The 15,246-nt window shown below is 31.5% G+C and overlaps 2 protein-coding genes and 1 long non-coding RNA gene across 3 annotated transcripts in view; 1 reads left to right on the forward strand and 2 right to left on the reverse strand.

Annotated features, from left to right (window-relative positions):
* LOC149908683 (neuropeptide SIFamide receptor-like) overlaps positions 1–15,246 on the forward strand; it is a 103,329-nt gene that overhangs the window by 64,322 nt on the left and 23,761 nt on the right. The gene's annotated exons all lie outside the window — the stretch shown is intronic.
* Positions 4,549–5,386, reverse strand: LOC149908685 (uncharacterized). Its single transcript, XR_016456767.1, has 2 exons — positions 5,272–5,386; positions 4,549–4,796 (listed from the first exon to the last, which is right to left on the reverse strand). It is a non-coding gene; the product is annotated as an uncharacterized LOC149908685 (long non-coding RNA).
* On the reverse strand, positions 11,871–13,337 carry LOC149908686 (uncharacterized). The gene is made up of 2 exons (XM_090102341.1): positions 13,264–13,337; positions 11,871–12,291 (listed from the first exon to the last, which is right to left on the reverse strand). The coding sequence occupies exons 1-2, from the start codon at positions 13,273–13,275 to the stop codon at positions 11,908–11,910; spliced, it is 396 nt and encodes a 131-aa protein (XP_089958467.1). The 5' UTR covers positions 13,276–13,337; the 3' UTR covers positions 11,871–11,907.

Below are 15,246 nucleotides of genomic sequence, written 5' to 3' on the forward strand. Positions count from 1 at the left end.
TCTCGAAGAAGTCTTATTGAATAAATTTATGTTTGAGTTTGAGTTTGAAACTGACTGTGATTAGACTATGCAGACGAAGATATCGACAATATTTTAGTAGAATATCTCATATCTGCTAAACTATAAAAATATTCCCTTAAACATAAACAGTAAACACAATACATGTACCAAAATGTGATTGATTTATCTATCATCCCAATATAGCACCAGAATATCGACGAAAAAAGTTTTATCTTAGAAAAATAAGTTTGAAACTCGCTCTAATATCTGAAAATTTCAATAAATAATAATACTGCTTTTTTCTCTCTTATAACCTTTAAAAGATTTTAACGTTAATGGATTTGACGAACAGTATATGAGAAAAATGTGAAGTGTTTTTATATGGTCATAACTTTTTATCACATTGGTCTAGAAATAAGAAATTATAGCTAAGAACTATAAGCTCACAACTAGGTATTTCGTGCTAAGTGATTTTTAACTGTCCTGGATTCGATTTAGTTAAAAGAGATAAAAAGAGAAATTACAAATGTAGGTGCATTAAATAATGACGCAAAGACAAATTCCAATTAAATAATAGGAAAATAATAAAATGTAAGTAAGCTATTTCCAATTCTTCATTACATGACAAATAAAAATTTGAATCTGTCCTTTTTATATCAATCCAATTAAATATATAAAACTGAAAGGTGACTGATATAGTGATCTATCAACGCACAGCCCAAACCACTGGACGTATCGGGCTGAAATTTGGCATGCAGGTAGATGTTAGGACGTAGGCATCCGCTAAGAAAGGATTTCCCGAAATTCTTGCGGGAACGGGGAAAAACGGGGATGCACGTTCAAAGTCGTGGGTGGAAGCTAGTCACTGCTAAAAACCCATACTATAGAGACACAATAAAAAGTTAACCTGTAACTATAGATAGAACTATAATGCTAACGTCACTTGCCTTAAATAAAATCATCCCTGCATCCCTCTATCTAGCATCTACTAACCTAAACATGAAGTAATCATGTTGAAATCCAACCAGGGAAGAAACCTCTAAAATATTACTTCCAATAGCAAAATACTAATTTAAAGTAAATACTCACGAACCAATTGTAAGGCCTCGGAGTTGCGGAAAAGTTTTTAATTTAAAGTTTTCAACTGCAGCCCTCGATTACTTTCAGAAGCTCGCAAATTCGATCCCAGTTTACAGTATCGAAATACTTAGTGCTACATTAATTTGTTACTTTTTTATCTACAACATAATTTACGGTTTAGATTACTTGATTAAAATTGTATCTATTCATGTATCAGCATCGGAATATAAAGGTACCTACCCATTATAAGGAAACAAGCCTCCTGGTTTGGCTTTAAGCTTGGCTTTTAATTCCTTTTATTAGCTCCTTGGAGTTGATAGTTATGCCATCAAACTTAGTTCTAGAATGTTGGATTTTTCTCGATGTCATTCACTAATAGTAGTAAGTATGCATATGAATTAGAAGCAAATCTTAATACTATTATAAAGGCGAAAGTTTGTATGGATGTATGGATGTATGGGTGTTTGTTACTCTTTTACGTAAAAACTACTGAACCGATTACAATGAAATTTAGCACACTTATAGAGGGTAACTTGGATTAACATATAGGATAGTTTTTATCCCGGAAATCCCACGGGAACGGGAACTATGCGGGTTTTCCTTTGCAAACGCCGGCGAAGCCGCGGGCGGAAATCTAGTAAATAATCATTTTATGACAAATATCATGCTCTTAGGGTTAAAATCTTTCATTTCGATTAAAGTTAAAGTCCATAATATTTGATTCATAGTTTACTTTTTTTGACCTATAAAATTAATATGGACTAAATCGAACCCACAACCGCTTAATCAGGGTCACTAACCACTGCACTAACCGGTCTTAATATTCTTTTTATTCCTTCAAGGTACCAAACATTAAATATGTATATTATAATAGTATCACATAATTGCAAGTAATTATATTTACCTTCGCTTTCTAAAGGTTATCGATTAGTAGGTCATATGAATTGATATGTAACACCTTAGATCTTATATCGGTGTTTATTTCTCTCGAATCTCAATATCGCTATTAGGTATTTATGTTTTGTAATTCTTAGAGGTCTTATTAATTCCTGAACACATTTGTGTTATGGTAATCGTATTAATAATGTGTTGTATAAAATATAAATCGCAAAGAATGAAGCTGCGAAACATAATTGTCATCGAACTTCACTTGGTAAGTTCGTTTGATTTTCAATTATTCATGATTTGAAAATAATGATTAAATAAATATGCTGTGAATTGAGATCCTCATTTTCTTTGAAGTCGGTTAAAGATTTTTAATAGAGGATTCTCTATTAAGGCAAGACTCCAAGTGATTATGTTTTAATTGAAACTTTTTTATTAGGACCACTTCTATTAATAGATGAGTGTATACGTAAAGAAACGACTTTGTAACAGTGTTTTTTCGGAAATTAATTGCACGAATTTATTATTTTGATCATTATTCTAATTTTTTCCTATACTAAAGAACAAGTGTAGGAGGATAAAATGTGTATATGTTATAGGCAAACTCCGAAGCTCCGGCGCTCCTAGGTTGGACTGGTCAATCCTCAGGTCAGACTGAATGACTTAGTCAAAGCCCAAACAAATGTAAATTTTCGGCCTTTGACTAAACAATTTTCGTCAAACCTGGGAGAGACTAATTTGGTCAGGCAAACGTCAAAACACAATTTTATTAAATCGGGGTTTGACGAGTCAAACTCCGATATAGGTATGAAGTGTCTTATCTTCGTATATTTGGAAGCATTTTATCATTTAAGCAGCTTTCAAGTCCGCTTAACTCTGCCAGTTCTGACACCTGATTGGTCAGCTTACGTGATTTTCACTTTTATATTTGAGATGCTTTGAGAGAATGCCGTGTGGCATTAGGCCCGCCTTTTGTACGATGTGCAAAAGGCGGTAAAGTATAAAATAAATAAATAAATGCTTTGGAATATACGGAGGTTAGTTTGTATAAGATTAAGTATAAAAAAATAACATTTTTAAAATTTTGATGTTTATTGTTTTAATAATTTCTTAAGTAATTAAAATGAAAAATTAATCATTTTTCTGACATGGTGAGGCATTAACTTTAATGTTAATTGTTTTAATAATTTCTTCGGTAATTAAAGTGACAAATTAATCATTTTTCTGACATGGTGAGGCATTAATGTTAATTGTTTTAATAATTTCTTAGGTAATTAAAATGAAAAATTAATCTTTATAGAACACCTATAGAACACCGCGGTCCGCGCGAGACATTATGAACCTGTTTAAACATGTTCAGATTAACGTTTGACCGAGAATTGCAGTCGCTTCTAGGATTGACTAGGCCAAAACCGAAACAGAATAATTTACTTTCGACGTTTGACTGAAAAGTTAGGAGCTCCTGGGTTTGACTAAAAATACTTCAGGCAAAGGGCGAAATTGAAATGTATTTCGGGGATTGCCTGATGGCTTTGGCCAAACCTAGGATAAACCAGTCCTTCCGCGAAGAGACTGTGTATCGGACTTTGACTATAACATATATAAGTAATTAGTGTTCTATCAACTTCTAAAAAATAAAATAAATAGGAATATACTGTACTTTATTTATATTAATAATATTATTATATTGTCTTTCAAAATTAAACACAAGATGTTATCATGCGCATAGTGATTAGAGAAAAAAAATCAAATTATAGACTCTACCTATCTACACATGAATGAAGCTTTCCATTGGTGAAAATTCATAGTTTCTTGCCGGTTCTTCTCCATAGATACAGCTTTCTGAATCGGTAGTTAATGTTAAAAATATGTTATGACGATACAAAAGTGCTTCTCGAAGAAAACTTATTGAATAAATAAATGTTTGAGTTTGAAAGAACTTTTAAAATCGATCTATTAAATCCGGAGCTCATTCGCTACAAACAGACAAAATAATTCCTCTCTATATTAGTTCGTATTTATTAACCCTATACTTAATAAACTAATTAAACAAAGTGCAAGTCCGCAACAACTGAACTGCTTTGAAAGCCGGCACGTGCGTTCATTCACATCACCAACAAGTTTTAAACTATAACTATGTATTAACTAATAACTACAAGTTTTAAACTATAAGTTTGATTGGTTTTAGTTATTATATCTCACATTGTTGAGCTCATTCCTGGTTTCGCGAAATCCATTGAAACGTAGTTTACAAATTCATTGATGTTATATGAACTACTCTACTACGGCGATATTCATATTCACATAAAATAAAGCACTAAAATTTTTAAAGACAATAGGTACGTTATAAAGTATATACTCATAAATGATAGACTGGTAACATTTTCCAATAAGGTGAAGAAAATATTTACTGTTTTGTACACGCTTCGCAACAATTAATTTAACAATAATTAAAACATTACAATTTATGTAAATAAAGGTGAGCCTGATAAATTAATATTGTCACTTAATTATTCTATAGGTATTTAATATTCAATACTGATGCTTCTCATTACAATCACGCACAAAATAAAAACACAAAAATACCATTCTACAGTTTATTTACCAAAAAGATGATAGTGTGATTTCACTTTAACAACCGGTTGATGGTAACCGATTGGTGCGTGATGCACGATTGGAGCGTGATGCACGATTGGAGCGTGATGTATGATTGGTGCGTGGTGCAAAACCGGCGCGTGGTGGACGATTGGTGCGTGGTATAGTGGTGCTGTGTGGACCACGTGGTACCCTGGGTCTGGAAGGGCCGCTGCTACTGCAATAACTGCCACAATCTGGAAGGATTTAAAGACGTTAATTTTGATAATTGTATAACATTTGTATGTTTAACACGAATAATGATTTTCAAAAAATTTAATAAATTATACACTACTTATTATCTAATAATCTGATTCAAGACTTATATATATAGGCATTTTACAAAAAATAAATAAAATAAAAACAAATGATAAAAATTTGCGAAGATAAAATGAAGTGATGTATTTATATCTAGAATTATTTGTTTATATCTAAATAGGCAAAATTTTAATAAATGTTTTAATGTTTTAAAGAGAAACTACGGAAAAAACTGTTTAGTACTTCAGATACGAATTCAACACTCAGCACGCAAGCATAATTATTAATAACTGGCGGCAAACATAAAGAATTTTTCGGTACAACTTAATTTCTTTCAAGAATTCAAGTTATTGAGCGAACTTGTGGTGACAAAACGAAAAGATTAATTAAATACATATAATCAAAGATACTTACGATTAACAAGTGTCGTGCCATCTTGGGATATACGTCTTGTATGTTTCTCACAGCTTACGGCTACTTTATATATATATAAAAGTATATACGCCATAGACTTAAAAAACAATAGACGCGTCACAATCAAACTTCCTTCATTTTGCAATATTATCTTTGTTATTATGGGTAAAATAGATATTAGCAATGTATCGGATGAATAGTTAATGTTCTTATTGTTTAATTAAATTTTCCATTAGCATTATATCATAGTTTATTGTCTGTAATCACAAGTAAGGTTGATTTGATTTCAATATAGTCTTCTACATTGTAAGTAAACTATGTGAAGTTGTGACGTGATACAGCAACATGAAAAGAAGGAAATCGTTGTATGCTTTCTTAATTTTTGAGTTTATCAAAAAACACAGATACCTAAACTTTTTCTAGGCAGGTGCCCAGGTAATGGGAATGAGGAAATACTTCATACATGTGTAAATATCCCTGTGGATTACAGTCACCTGTAAACTATGTAACTATCTTATTACATTAAATACTGACTATATAAGCCATCTGTTTTACAAGGAAGAGAAAATTACGTTCTTTTTATTGTACTTTCATACATTTTGAACATAAATTGTAGCAAAAATAGATAACTAAGTAAATTATGTTCGATGGCATCAAGGAATTCCTTCTTCTTGTATTAGTTTAGTTTTATTTGAATTAATTTAAAATAAATAAAAATATATATTTTTAGCCGTATTAAAACTATTCTATAGAACACATGTACCCTTATGACATTCTACATATAGACATCCAAAGGTCGACTATAGCTACAATGCGGTCAGGAGCAAATGTTTTTTCTCTTATCTGCCTTCTTATATAATAGTGGAGTAAAAACAACATACCTTGTTAGTTTTAAAATCTTTATTGATAGCATAGGTTCAACTGGGTATTAAAAGCAAATAGATTTAAGCTGTTTTCCTAAGTTAATAACTTTATATCGGTTATCACGTCATGTTTTTTTTAGCAATTGTTTGTTTGTTTAGATGTTTATTACTCAATCAGGCACACAGTGGTGCACAGATTTCGTATAAATTAGTCACGTCATATTATAATACTTCAAATTCTGGAAAATAGAGAGTTATCATTTCGAAAAACTAGGTCATTACGTTTAACGTGTATTCCTTAAAATGCGTAGTAAAATAAATATTAATTTGAAAAGTATGATGTTATGTTACGTAAGTACGTTTAGATTGAAGATAATTTTTACAATTCTTCACATTATTTTCATAAAAAATGCGTTTAGGAAAAACAGTATAAGAAAGAAAATTTGCATATGTGACAATAGTTGTTCAATAACGTATTTGTGAATTGTAAGAGATCCTATAAATTAAGTATGGGCATTTTCTTAAGAATATAATATATGATTTTCTCCTGAATATATTTTGGATTTTTAAAACAATATAATACATATTATTGATTTCACTTTTTCTTTTGAATAAAATTGTGCTTTCTTGCAATGTATAGAATATGTGATTTCCATTGAGATATTACATAATGCTGAGTTATATTATGTATGGATTATCTATTTAAATAATACTGAACATATTCTTCTTTATGGGCTATTAGTCAGAGCTAAGGCTGTATGTTATAATTTATTACCTAAGGGTCTGACCGAGTATCGGCCTAGATCTTATAGTTAATTAAATTCTAAGGCCAAAGGGTCGTTGTCTATTAGTATTATGTTATGTGTATTAGGGATACAAGTTTAAAGATAAAGTATATAGGGTTTCTATAGACTATAAATAGCAGGGTAGGTATATTCTTTCATTTCATTCAGGATTTATCAATCATGGAGTAGGATATAACAATAGTTTTCAGGTATACAGTTTCCTTAGTATTCTAGGATTTCGATCTACTCTATGGACTAAGTTTTAATGTTAAAGAATCAATCAATTTGTTTTTGCTATGCAGTTATTGAATATTTTACATGAGATTAACTTAATCAGCTTTTAAACACGTTCTTAGACATACCTAGCAAATTAGTTTTATTAGTTAGATTTATATTACTCATTATCCTATAGTATAAGGCTAGATCGTAATTTTCAATAATGATACCCTAGTTAGGTTCATTTTAGGAAAAAAAATAGCTTTTGAAGTCAATAGATCTAATGCAAATCCATACTTTATTAATATTATAAATGCGAAAGTAACTCTGTCTGTCTGTCTGTTACTCAATCACGCCTAAACTACTGAACCAATTTTCATGAAATTTGGTATGGAGATATTTTGATACCCGAGAAAGGACATAGGCTACTTTTTATCCCGGGATAATGACGCAATCCCGGAAATCCCACGGGAACGGGAACTATGCGGGTTTTTCTATATTGTGTTATTTGTGCGGGCGAAGCAGCGGGCGGAAACCTAGTATCCTATATACCTAAAACATGGATAAAATGAAAACATTATTACTATGTGGCTACCAGTTACACTTTTATTATTTACAGTTAACTAAGATTGTATAAACGAAATCACAGAAATGTAAACAAAAAGTTAATTTAATTAATCAACAGAATAAACAAAGCAAGTAATCATACAATTTTCCAATAATTTAAATAAGCAACACAAATGGATTTATAAGCCTTTCCAAAATTTGTAATAATATAGAGGAAAACAAACCATCTAAGAGACACGACCTCGATCGCCTATAAGTATGTTTAAGCCCTTTGGTTTTAGGTGTTTTAGTCGCGAGCGTGTTAACCGCTAGAACTTTTTATTTGTCAATTTTCTCACTGTTTTAAAGTATTCAAACAATTTTTGGATTAGACGAATAAAATTATTCTGCTCTTCCTGTTTTTAATACTTAATTTAATTTACAACAGGGTCTTAATATGGATGTATGTTTATAACCGTATCAAAAAATGTATTTTTTAACTAGGTACATGTTTCGAATTAGTATTTATTTTGTAATATCTAACTAATATGAGAGCAAACGAAGCTATTAAAATGCTTGCTTGTTAATTACAATAAAATGGTCTTATTTTTACTTGTCAAGATTTAATACTCCTTATACGCGACATTCAAATAGCAAAACGATAGTTCAAATAGTGAATCCTTGTTCTATCAGTCTCGTGTACAATCAGCCTATTTCATATAGTTATTACCTAAATAGGACAAGAATTTGATTCCTCCAGAGAATGGTTCTAATAAGTCGCTATAGTTTGTACCGATAACCTACATGTCTATCTAGGTCAACTTCCCTTGAAGGTAATGATAAAAATATAATGGTTATTGATATTTCAAAATAACAATGTGATTTTGAAACACTATCAACCAAAATAACACTGAAAATAGAACTAACGTGGTGGGTAACTAATAACTATTATGTAATGGTAAGTAAAGGTTATTCTTATATGTATTTTTTTAATAGAGAATACTTTTATGATAATATAAAATAAATGAATATTATAATTGTAAGACCCATATATATTTTCTTATCAGCAAAAGTAATTAACTGGTAACTTTCATAATACGGAGACTTGTTACTATTTATACGGTAACTCGTTGCAGCAGTTTTTATTTGTATTGATCATGACGGATCGAAAAGTTAAAGGATCTTTTAATCCGGGAACGTTGAATCTTTACGCTATTCAATAAAACAATCGCATGTTATTGCTGAAAATCATGTTGAATCTATAAAAGTATCTAGTGTTTAATTATTTTACACACTTACATTCCTGATCTTGCCCTAATGAAAGTTTTTACGTATCTAGTTATAATTAGAAGATACTTAAAAAAAAGTTGTGTGGTTTTATGAAACCACGTAAAAGTGACTTAGGCACAAAATTATCGTATTTGTACGATAATTATCGTACGGCCGCTGCGCTACACAGACCAAAAAGTTTGAGACGATGTGACAAAAGTTTCACTTTAATATGAAACGGAAAGGCAATATTTCGGTTAAAATAATCATCATAATTATAATGGGAAGTTAAAGTAGGAAGCTAGCTAACAATAAGGAATTCATAGCGATAATTAATATTTACTCCGTATAATATATTGTACATTATATACAAATTTATAGACATATTAACATACTTTACATAATATGGAAATACTGGCCGTGCTATTATACAATAATATCGATATTGTACCTACGTAATACAATAGACAATAGACAATAGACAAAATATATTTACATACTATAAGTTGGTTATAGAAGACAACGTATTGTGTGCTTTTTTTTTGCTCAATGTGCGTTTTCGGTCTTTGAGGGAAACCTATACATTACTTAGACATCTACAATTATTTACACTCTTATGTAGATACCAAATAAAGTGCATTTACCCATAATTACAGTTAAGGCTTTTACATGCGCTAATAACCTTGAGGATACTAGACGGATCTCAAACCTCTCCCGCTGCACCTTCTTTTTTCCTCGCATTTTGTATTTAAAAAGATACTAATCAGTGAAACAAAAAATCCTCGTCAGGGACTGTTGTGTAACTGATAATTTATTAAACACTAGCGGTCCGCCCCGGCTTCGCCCGTGGTACATAATATTTACGTTTTCTCTACATAAGAACCATCCTCGTACTTCAAGGAATATAATAAAAAAAGAATTATCGAAATCGGTTCAGCCGTTCTCGAGTTATGCGCTTACCAACACATTTTGCGATTCATTTTTATATATAAGATAAAATTTTCAGAGCTCTAAGTCAGCAGGTTACGAAGTTTATAGAGTATTTGCGGAAAAATCGATGACCACGGCACATTTTTTTTCTAGAAATCTACTTTGGAAACTTTGGAAAAAAGTCCTCGCGAGCAATTAAAGATCAAAGACCATCCTATTTTATATATTTTTTTCGGTATTGTGCTTTATGTTGTACTAGACTTTATAGAGGTTGAACATAGTCGAAATTGCCGGGTAACGCCTTGCAATATCCCTTAAAATACATCTAAATAGTTTTTCTACTTGAAAAGCAACGGCGAAGAAAAGAAATGTGTATGAAGTGGATGAAACAGCGTACTTAGAGAAGACACATCAAGCGGAGCATGTATGATTGGCGCATGGTAAATGATTGGAGAATGATGTATGATTGGTGCATGATGTATGATTGGCACGTGATTTATGATTGGTGCGTGCAATCGTAGAATCGGTGGATGCGATACCGATACCGTCACTGGTTTTGCATTAACCGCCAAAAGAGATAGGAAGATCTGCAAAAAATAAAAATAAATGCAATGAGGTTTCGATGTAGATGCAGATTAAAGTTTTTATATGAAAATTTAGTAAAAGATTTTCATAGCACCATGGAATTAAAATTAACTTATTAAATTAATAAATAGAATCAGTCTTTTTAATTACAAATCTTATCATAATAAAAAGCCATATGAACATTTCATCATTCGAATCTACTTGTATTCTATTGGAATGGGATATGGTAAAAAATAAATAAAGAAAAGAATCTATTAAGTATACAAATAATAATGTATACAAATAGTATACAAATAATAATCTTGATACTCATGAATCACAATTCATTCTATGTTTTAAATGTATGAGATAGAGCTATGTTAAGCTTTTATTTTGCGAATAAATTGTTTAAAATATACAAAACTCACCAAGAATATAGTTTTCGAAGCCATTTCTCACCGAGATTCAACTTTGACTAACCAATTGGTTACTTGACAATTTATATATACGACGAAAATGTTGGATTTCCCTGCGCCTCTCAAATCCGCTTTAGGAAAGATATTTCTCGCCCATCGGCACGAATTTCTAACGTTACGGAGAAGAATTCTTTGTATGTATGTTATATTATACTTGTGCAATCGTTCCTGGGAATATTATGTGTTAAATTATGTGTGATGTAAGTTATATTATCAGTTATGGTCCTAATAATGAAACACTGGTTATAAATGTGAAAGTTAAGATTACTGTGTATGCGTTTCTAAAGATGTATGAAAATTATTAACTTAAAACTGTGTGATTTAGATGCGACAGCATTTGTTTATCCGTCTATTACACCGCAAAAAATAAGCTGATATCAAACAAAGAATAAAATAAAAATAATTAAAAAAATATGCTTTAATCCCGATTCGTAAATTTTGTGAAGATATAAATACGAGAACTTAAAAAGACAGTTTAAGTTAATAAGAAAGTTATTAACTAAGTGAGGGACGATCGGGCAATTTTTTGAATAAATTGATTTAGATATTACACTAAATTGAACGATAGGTCCTAGAAACGGATTTAAAATTTATACCACGGAAATTATATTGTAAAAGTATGAAAATAGCAACTCTATCAAAATAGTCGTATTGTGAGAGATGCAAAAACACAATTAAGAAATTCATAGACTCTTAAAAAAGCTTTTCCAGCTTGTGATGTTTTTCTCTTTAAATAATGTTTTAAAAGCTATTGCATAGCTTCTATCGCGGGCCCTGAGCGCGGGGACCGAATCCAGAAATTTAGTAACGAAAAACCTCACGCTCTCCACTCCGACGGGCACGGAGGTGTGGCTTGAAGGCATAGCATGCAATAGCTTTACCGCGGCAGTCCCCGCCACACGTCTTTTTTTTTCATCATTTACATATTAATTGTAAATAAAACAACAAAATGAAAAATAAAATATTTATTAAACGCTACAAAATAAATTAGTGGATAGCAACAACTGGCAGAGCTTTAAGCGGGGCGTGGTGGACCAACGAGCTGCTGTGAGACACAGCAACTGGGGCGGTCTTAACGACCACTGGGGTAACTACTGGAGCGTGAACTACTGGAGCGTGAACTACTGGCGCGTGAACTACTGGAACAACTGGCACGGACTTGACGATAGGTACGGAAGCGACCACGGGTGTGTGGACAGCGTGGACCACTGGAGAGCCGTGGTTAACCAGCTGGCTGCTCTTGGTGATGGTGGTCTTGGAGGCCAGGGGCACGGTGTGGACCACAGGCGCGTGGACAGCCACCACGGGGGTTTGGTGCAGGAGCACGCCAGGGGCGGCGGCGGCGCAGGCCAGGAAAGCGGCGAAAACCAACTGCAATGATGTATATTGTGTTATTTAAAAGGAAGAATTCACATGAACAACTTAAATCTACAGTTTTATAGCAGGAAATATTTTGTTTTTCGATATCTTTTGAAACTATGTAACCATTGTTCAACCTCTGAAGTTTGATAAGTTCATAGATTAAAGCCAGTATTATATCATATACCAATTGAAAAATTCTTTCGGTGTTAGATAACCCATTTATCGAGGAAGGCTATAGGCACGCTAAGAACAACAATAGCGGAGCAATGCGGGTAAAACCGCAGGGTACAGCTAGTAAATAATAAAAGGCGACAGAATAAACATAATAAAATATAAGTAACTAAAGTTTTAGCTAAATTAGTGCCATTTTCACGTCAGTTAACGAATCCCTCATAAAACCAAAGCACAGTATAAGACAATTTAATATTATATCCAACAGAACATTTATTTAAAATTCAAATTCAACCCCTAACGATCACTTAAAACTTAGTTGACACTTAATTATGTTGGAGCCTTAAGACAATCGTTTATTTCATTTACATTTTTAATCAAGCCAAATAAAATTAACGCGAGCTTTAACAAATAAGAAAATATTTAGATTTAAACTGCAGTTTTTATGATTTGAACCCGATGACTATTTAATGTTTTTTCTTATTATATAGTTTTTATTATATTTATATTCATAAAAGGTACAACATGAATGATACACGGGCAATGCACTAAATGCTTTTTTTAATTTATAATTTTTTCAGTCCCATGAACTATCGTAACAATAGTATAAAGAAGCACTTATATTCGCGAAATTTTAACACTATCTCCTCCTCTGTAGGATAGTCTCAATCAAGACTGGTCTACCAAAAGTCCACTATTTGAATTCACACAATACTTTACACCAAAAGCAATGCAAAACAAAACACGCCACATCTTTTGTTTGAGCTTTCTTAAAATTTAAATCTCGATTAAAATAAAAAAGGCACTCACAAGTTTCTGCATGATTAGTTTTTTGGTACACAGATAATAGTGTTACTGTGAGGAGCTTGCCGAAATATCTAACTATGCAGTCTCAGAAGCTCGCTTATATACCAACTGCCGAAAGTTGTACATTGCGTATGTACTTGATCATATCTCACGGTCATGAGCTTACCTTTATTTTGGGCTTATGATTGTATCGAAAATGGTAACGTTTTGCAAGTTTAAAATTAAAAATTATATGCGGTTGGTATAGTGATCTAATTGGATTATTGTTATAATCTTTGTGATCTTCAGACATATTGGATAGAAACAATTAGTTATTTGAATACGAATATTGCTCTACGTCCAATTTCTTCATTACATTATTTATTCTAGTATTAAACACTTTGAAAAATACATATCAAACACGCTTGACGATCATAGTCAATACCTAGATAACAAATATAGCTCAGAGTTACATCGAGAAGGAGACAAACAGATGAATCTACAGCTACACTAATATAATATTTTCAAATGATACAGGCTAAATTTTAAATATTTTTTTCCAGTTCAATCTCATTAGTGAAAAAGAAAGTGAAAATAAAGCGGTCCGTATGGACCACTCCATTGAGATTTTCACAATGGTTAGGCACCCTTCATAACCAGTATGATTTATGGAAACCAACATTATCATCCATCTGGAATAATATTACTTTAATTCATTGTATATTTCTAGTTTTATTGTACCTACACAAAAAACTACAAAAGCAAATATGCACAAAGTTAATCTAGTTTCACAAATTGAAACTTAACATCAATAATGTAAAAGCTTCCTATTGCATCTACAACAATCTATCAAATTCTACAAAATATCGGAAAGCTCATTGTTACAAACCAACATACATTGTTAGACTTTTTTAATAAGTTATTAAGATTTTTAGATTTTATCTTATATTCTTAACATACTATCTAGTTCTCTCTCACCGAGGCTTCAGGGAATACCCATGATAACGCAGGTAGGCAGGCATAGATAACGCAGGCTATCTACTTTTTGGCTTAAGTATTTTAACGGATTTTAAACGCAAGTTGATTACAAGAAAGCTTTGAGATAATCCTTATTTAGCAGACAATAAACAAGACATTTTATTACAAAACAACACAATCGTAATTTTACGCTCATAAAAGCCGAATTAAACACAAATAAGGCTAGTGAATAATCTTAACGGCTTAAGAAATGTTTTTTATGTAATTTTCTTAATTAAAATGGTATTTATGATACCAATATGTAGTAGTAATAAATTTAGTTTGATAATTCAATTAATTTTCAATATAACAAGGATATTATCGTAATTTTAAATTGTACTATTTGCAGAACATTGTGGTTTGATTATTATGTCACGTCCAAATATAACATAGTAATAAAGTTTAAGTACATAGTTAATATTTAAATTATGTTTTACTATCTACCCGCCTCGGCTTTTAATATTATTTAATAATTTAAATAGTTATGTTAAAAAGTAAGCTCCATTCTGCTTATTAATTTATGTCAAAATAAATCATTTTGCGCATTTTAGCCGTTGCGTATTCAAAATGAGATAAAAATCTTGAAACTTTTGCAACTACTACTAGTTCTACCCGACTACGCTCGGCTCTAAATATAAGGCCAATAGCACACAGGGAACGCGGACATATCCAAATGGTGAAATATTTTTTTGAAATCGTGTTACGACTTTCTGATAATAGCGCGTTGAAACAAAAAAAACGGTTTTATATTTTTAAAACGTTTATATTACGGCAGGTTCCTACTAATAAAAACAAAATGTACTAATATTTTGTCTCTTTGATATTAAAATTATATTCTACAAGGAACAAAGAAAGTCCTCCTTATCATAGAATCATAAATAAAGGCTTTATAAGTACTATTAATATAAAAAACATACGTAACTTTCTACAGAGTACTGGTCCAAAACAAGTTATAACTTACGTAACTTAACTTGACTGATTGAACTTGGC

The sequence above is a fragment of the Colias eurytheme genome, chromosome 5, assembly GCF_061535395.1.
Source record: "Colias eurytheme isolate Ceu_HAF_F1 chromosome 5, ilColEury1 Martin Lab GWU primary, whole genome shotgun sequence".
Lineage (NCBI taxonomy): Eukaryota > Metazoa > Arthropoda > Insecta > Lepidoptera > Pieridae > Colias > Colias eurytheme.